Genomic DNA, 7081 nt, shown 5'->3' with positions numbered 1-7081 from the left:
GTTTTGTGACTTTTAATTTGTATAATTCAATGTATTCCAAAATGATTCTGATGATGAACTCAAGAATTTTTGAAAAAGTGGTGAGACGTGTAGGTCTCTTATAAGCGTTATGCCGGACTTTTGTGGTAGACTTGTTGATCAGAAGCAGTAATGCTTGTACCACATGAGCATGACGAAATACCAATGTGGATGCTCATTCGAAGATGTGCGGAGATGGCTTTGAACATTGCATGCCGTACAATTTCAGTTCATATGATGATGGAATACAAATCATTCACAATGTCTTGGCCATACATAAGTAGAGACTGAGTGGCATAAGAAAATGAGACCATGAAAAGGAAAAAAGGTACTATATAGTTTCATCATATGTAGTGAGATTTGAGCTTGTGAGACTATATTACTTCCTCTTTGTTTAAATGATGCTTGGTGGCGCCTTGGTATTTGAGAAACAAGACTTGCTCTTATTGCAGAAAAGGAATCTCCTATGCTGCCAATGATTTTTATGTCTGATATCTTATCATCTGATTCTCAGTCTATAAACCACATTTAACAAAGGAAGATTCTCACATATGAAATCATAGTTCATACTTTGTGGCCAATTTTTTTTACATTTTTGCTCAATTGGTTCTCATAATCAATTCTGATATCCAAAGATGAAATATATTTTTTGTTGGTATATTACCATGTCAAAATTTATATAAATCCTCATCATTATCTTTCCTTACTAATTTTTGTAAGTTTTTTGTGGGGAAAAACTTGATATCTTTAATTTGTAGTCTCTTTGGATGATGGAACCTTGGTTATTACCAATAAGGGTCAAGTCAATGCCCAACATCCTGATGAACTAATCACTATATATTACAATCCACTCATCCTTCTTCTTTTTTCTTACCTTTCTTGTATATGAACTTTCTTTTTCTTGTCATCTTGTCACCAAACATCTCAAAGTAGCAATATCTCCATGTGATTACCTCACCTGCAAGATTCACAATCCAGCAATTTCTCTATGTCATAATGACATTATGTCAAGAGAGATGTTTTATGTAGAAGGGAAATAATGTTGCTTGCTTCATTTATTTACTCATTTTGACAATATGTTCTCCTTGAACACTTTTCACCTTTAGACATGAGCTGATCTCCATGATATTGATACTTGACCCAATGGTTTTAGCATCTAGACTTTTGTGGTAAGATCATGCAAGTTGATCATGATATTGATAAAGCATCTTTCTGGCTAATAAGATATAGTGTAACTCCATCACTCCATCCGCAGGTTTTGTTGTGAAAATGATTTCTTAGGAATCTCCCAGGTTTGCCTACTTAAAAGAATGAGCTGTCTTGGTGCAAACAATGTCAAAGGATTGATTGAGGCGCCTGACTCTGGCCTCTGCCCATGTATACAGAGAAGACGTGGTGAATTGCTTACTTTGCGTATTTTTCTGCTGTACACTGTATATTGTGATACAGCTGTTCCAACAAAGATTGATTTTTTTGGAAATCTCGCCAATGTGCAAAACCCGGGTTTTGTCCCTCACTTGATTTTGTCTCTCCGCTAATTGGAAGAATACAGGGAATAATAAACCTGTAATCAAGTTTTGTCTTTGGTTTTAGCCACTGCGGAGACAACTTTCTCCAAAAAAAAGTTGTCAACCTTTCTTGGAACGGCTGTAGTTTAGTCCTGGAGATTACAGGTACGATGGAGTGAACAGAGCGATGTTTGTGTGGGAGCTCTGGGATTATGCAACCTTGGCGCAACTTCAAGTAAATATTGAACCCATGGAACAAGCATATTGAGCAATGCTGATTGGGACCGTCGTGTGATAGAAACCATCAAGGCTATGAGCTGAAAAACTTCCAATGAATGGTCAATCACGCGGATTTGTCAGCGGTTCTGAGGACCAAAAATTTGGCGGAAAACATGGTGCTTATTTCAAATGGGGATGGCTGATCACCGACGCTTGACTGGTCAGTTGACGATGAGACTATTGGCAATGGGTGGACATTGCTTTGGTTTTGACTATGTGAAGGCATAACTTGCATAATGTAGAGCGTAAGTGTACATGATAATTGAATACAAATAATTTACGGCATATCTGGGTCCAAGGTAGAGTGATATAAGAAAGTGAATGAGTCCATGAAAAGGAAGAAAGGTATAATGTCCACTCTCGAGTAAATTTGGGCGCTGTGGCGATGTGCAATGTCATGTGGAATCAAATGATTAATGCTCATTGATAAAGACGTACTGAGGCAACCTCCTGTGTATAATGAAGAATGTCAGCAAGTGGTTTTGTTTGAGAATTGATTGAAGGACGGTACTAACCCAAGCTGCGTCTTTGAAATTTGCGGGGTCTTTGACTGCTTCCGAGCAAGAACCGCCACATTGACCGCCGCTAGTGTATGCACCCTGTGATCCTGCCCAATCACCGCATAATGTCTGAGAGTTGGATAGATCAACAAATCAATTCGACTTGCTCTTCATCGTACAAAGATGTAGGGAAGACAGGACTTACAATATCAAAGACTATTCTATGTTCACCGAATTGATTACTCAAGTTGTTACACTCGTCATTTGACCAATGAGCTAATGGAGGATGACTTGACCATGAATCAGGGTTAGGTTGATGACCTGGTGTTAAATCAGTTGGAAGCTGGTCCCTTGCAAATCTCCAAATCGTGATACCAGATTGTTTCCATTCCATCACAAAAACTCCACCACCGTTGTCATTGAATGGTTTGCCGAATGAAATTTCTGATGGATCTGAGACTCCACAGCCCGAGTTTCCATCTAATGCTGCATCACAATTCTTGTCTAAAACAGTGCCCATTGCTGAATTGGACATTGGAGTTTGAACTGAGCAACCTGAAGCAGTGTGGACTGATAAAAATTCAAAACAAAACAGAATTAGGATCTTCCGGAAATGTTAAAGATAGGAAAATAAACTCAACGTGTCATTTGATTTTTGGTCAACATGTTGACCCCTTCAACGATGTCGATCTCTCCTCCCATTGGCCAATTATCACCCACGGTCCAGACTATAGAACGAAAATCCAAATAGGTCAGAAAAAGTAAAACAATGACGCATATGCAAGGATTTGACTTACAAGCTGGCCAAGTAGAACATCCAAATGGCATTTTGATTGCGTCTAAAACAAGTAAACCGTATTTAAAAGTAGATTTGCTTGTAATCCTTACACTCTTTCTTGGTTCACCATCACCTAACCAAGAAGAATTGTCTACTTGTATTTTAGCTGAATTTGGTGAAGTAGAAACTAAACCGGATTTCCAAGCTTCATCAACTGGTTGATATGAAACCATTCCATGAGTCGGATCAGCTGGAACAAAGCCAAAATGAATGTTTGAAATAAGTTTTGTGTTATTTGGAGTCAGAAAAACTGAGAGGAAATTTTGAATGATGATTTACCATCTGAAAAGAAGTCCCAGTTATCAAAGAAAGAATGGCCGGATGACTCAGAAACTAGTTTATAATGACCAGGTACGTAGCCTGCAGGTTTCACTTGTCTATTGAGACCTGTGAAACGTGTTTTTTGTGATTTATGTCGATGATTTTTCTTTTGGATTTTGATATGATGTGGACGAGGGATTTCGTGAGAAGCAAAAGTGGTAGGTAAGGTGATCATGACCATCATCGTGATGGCCACTTTTAAGGCTGATATTTGAATCATCTTGAAGGCTGGTGTTGATCTATAAGAGAATGTTTTTAATGATAAGTGTCGATAGCTTTGAAAGCTTTACAAGGATATGTTGGTAAGTCGTTGGGTGATGTGGTATGAATAAACTAGTAAAAACTGCAAATGAGAAAATATGTTGATCAGTTGGATAATTGAGTCGAAGTGATTGATGTCTTAATCCACAAAACCTCTGAGTCTTTCGGCTGAGGAAAGGAAGAGTGCGACCATTGTGACGGATAGATAAGTTTTATAGCTTCAGTGAAAGTGGATTGCTCTTTGAGATGTGCGGTTGGTCTCTCAAAGGTTGATTATATTACATTGGACCTGACTGGATGGAAACGAAAAGTGAACGAGGTGCGTTCATGATGAAGTTCTGACTTCAAAAGTCTGGCTGTTTGCTTCATCTGGTTCAGTTTTTGTGTAACGGTTTACGATGCTGAAGTGCCAATTTACTCGAGGGATATCGAATGGGAATTGACCATCCTTGTGCTGGTGCATCCGGCTTGTCGGACGGTTTTACATAGCCTCAGGCTCCAGGGAAGCAATCATATCGTCATAGGCCAAACCTATGAAAGGCCTTCTAAGAAGTTCAACCTAGCCAGAACAGGTGGCGGTGAAGCGATTACCTGAACCAGGACCGGCTCAATTCATGAAAGCTATCTGATTCCCGCTCTCATGGTCATCGTCAACACTTAGAAACACGGTCATTTGAAGTGAGATGCCGCAGCAGAGCGGCTGGCACGATGTCATGTGCTCAGCACCTAGACGAAAACTCGCCAAGAATTCTCATCCAAAATATCATCTAGCGTCTATGTAAGACTGCCAAAGGCGCACAGACTCAGTCGTTTGAATTGAGATGGGGTGTTTTTATACGAGCATCACAAGAGATATACAAAACAGAAACAAACACGAACGAGCCAGTTTTTACTTGACCATTTTACCACCCTGCCATCGTACTTGGCAAAAGATGGGCCACCTTTTCCCAATGGTGCCAGATTCCAAGCAAGGACATATAACCAGATTTGACCTCGGATTGTTTCTTTTGGTTATACCCGATTTGCCTGGCATGAGTCCCTGAAACTTCCATGAGTTCTACGCTGATCCCACAAGAAGGCAAATTTTCAAAACGAATATGCGACCTTCACGATCGCCGTTCGTCCTTGTTGAAGGCGGTCTAGAATACCCGACGAGACAACTGCTTGCTATGGCATCCTATGGCATCACCCTCTCGGGTCACATGAGATACTCGAAGTGCACAACAGATAAAATGTTCATCAAGCAGTCTAGGCATACGATTTTTATCCCACATACTTTTGGTGATGACCTCGTTGCGCAAAGCTCCCGTGTATACTGTGCGTGTCTGGATCCTTTGCGCTCATTAGAGACCAGGCGCAGAATTCCTTGGCTTTTTTATTACTAAAATGACTCGGTTTTCCAATCACATTCACGTCTCAAAATTGGGTTATTTATCCAATTGAGACGCCATATATACCACGCCATATATAACCAACCCCAGCAAATTGCTTGTTTCCTTCTTGTCGTGCCTTGCATAGCTCCAGTGAGGCACAAAATCATCCATTAATCTATGGAAAATGTATTCCTCAACACCTTAGTCCGGGTGCCTCTCATTGCATAGGAAGGAGACAGAAAGGTGGATTTCTAGAGGTTCAAATCTCCTTATATCATCCCTGTCTAATGTTCAGGATTTTGCCCGTTTGAGATTCTCTCACAATAATCAAACTCTACACGCTCCAATTCTTGTTGATACTTGCTTGACCTTACTTGACAGAATCCATTCCGTCATTACCACAACTACCCTTCAACAATCACGGCAACAATCTTCAATCAAAACCCTTTTTCATTCCAAACCTGAAAAATATTGAAGATGGACGCCAGACTAATCAAACAAAGGTTATAAGGCTGAGAGAAAAGTACTAGCTAGTAACTACACCACGGGGCGACTTTGAACTGGGACCACGTGAAATATGAGTTGGGTATGACCACACCGAGTGGTTGTGTAGAACAGGTGAAAGCAGCATGAGTGCGGCTACGTGGCCCTCACCCAAGCTTCTCACCTATTCTACACATCAGCGTAACATGAATTAGCGGGTGAGCTGATGCGTGTCAGCGCAACCTGTCAGCCAGGTGTTCGGCACCTGAATCAGCTTGGATGGCTCAAAAGGGCTCAAATCAAAGTTTTTTTTTTTTTTTTTTTTTTTTCTGAGGGCCGGTGACGTCACTGGTTTTCACTTCTCTAAACTCCGTTGACCACCATCGTCCCTCCAAGTTGTTCTGCACACGACCCACTCAAGCATCACCACTTCAATCAACCACTAGAAACCTCACTCTCTCATCCTCAATAGCGAGGTTCATCGACTGCATCAGATTAATGTAACAGATCACAAGAACAAACTCGTTGACATCATGGTAAGTTTGTCCGTGCTTCACATCAATCTTTTCTGACTGATTTTGTTGATCGCTCCTATCAGATTCATCATTACCCTTCATTTTCCTTTAGCAATATCAATTTCCTATCATAGTAAGTTTCCCTCGTTTCTCTTCTTCGAAGGCTCGTTTTGATATTTGATCATACTCTATTTTCTTCTTTGTGTTCATTTCACTGTCCTTTGATGATCCACAGATCGACAGCTCTGAAAAAACCCTCTGTTTGATTGTATGTACTTCACCTTCAAAACAAGATGGAACAAAGTTTAATCGGGATGTAAAGTTCTTTTACTAGGTTTGTTTGTCTTTCTTGATCTTGATTGATTGAATCTTTTCATCGAATTGAAAGTTGTGAAGAATGGATTAGGAAGAATGGAAATATGAAATTGAAATAACATACGGGGTAGGAGAATTTTACACCGAGTCATTTACACCGACTCTTTCGGTGTAAAAACAATCCGGTGTAAAATTCGAGAAAAGGCGGGGTATTTTCGAATTTTACACGTGTTTCAATTTTTTTTCGACTGTGTAAAAAAAAGCAGTGTAAAAAAAACAGTGTAAAACTCTTCTGCCCGGCCGTGATTTTTAATTTTACACTGGAAAATTTACACCGGAAAATGCTGTGCAAAAAAAAACAGTGTAAAAGTCTTGTGCCCAGGCCAAAGTTGAAATTACACCGGATTTCTTACACCGAAGCGGGGCAAGCGGGTAATTTTACACCGGATTCCTTACACCGAATCACACTCCACTGTTCGATTCCCCCATTCGACACATCCACTTCTCAACACTGACGGCCTTTTGTTCCGTCCTTGACCTTTTCTCACCACTCATAGCCGATCAACTCAAAAGCACACAAACTGCTCTAGATTTTAAACCCCTTTCTACACCAGGAAGCGATTTTGCAATTACCATAATTGGAGGCTGTATTTAATCAGTTTCTAAAAAA

At 40.2% G+C, this 7081-nt stretch overlaps 1 protein-coding gene across 1 annotated transcript; it reads right to left on the bottom strand.

Annotated features, from left to right (window-relative positions):
* Positions 1-2225: 2225 nt before the first annotated feature.
* MELLADRAFT_112280 (family 16 glycoside hydrolase) lies at positions 2226-3684 on the bottom strand (the record flags this gene model as incomplete). The annotated part of the gene is made up of 6 exons (XM_007416793.1): positions 2226-2255; positions 2321-2434; positions 2511-2875; positions 2947-3033; positions 3103-3333; positions 3423-3684. 6 exons carry the CDS (start codon positions 3682-3684, stop codon positions 2226-2228), a joined length of 1089 nt encoding a protein of 362 aa, XP_007416855.1.
* Between the last annotated feature and the right edge of the window lie 3397 nt (positions 3685-7081).

This window comes from Melampsora larici-populina, assembly GCF_000204055.1.
Source record: "Melampsora larici-populina 98AG31 unplaced genomic scaffold MELLAscaffold_64, whole genome shotgun sequence".
Classification (NCBI taxonomy): domain Eukaryota; kingdom Fungi; phylum Basidiomycota; class Pucciniomycetes; order Pucciniales; family Melampsoraceae; genus Melampsora; species Melampsora laricis-populina.
This window is presented reverse-complemented; position numbering and strand designations above follow the sequence as displayed.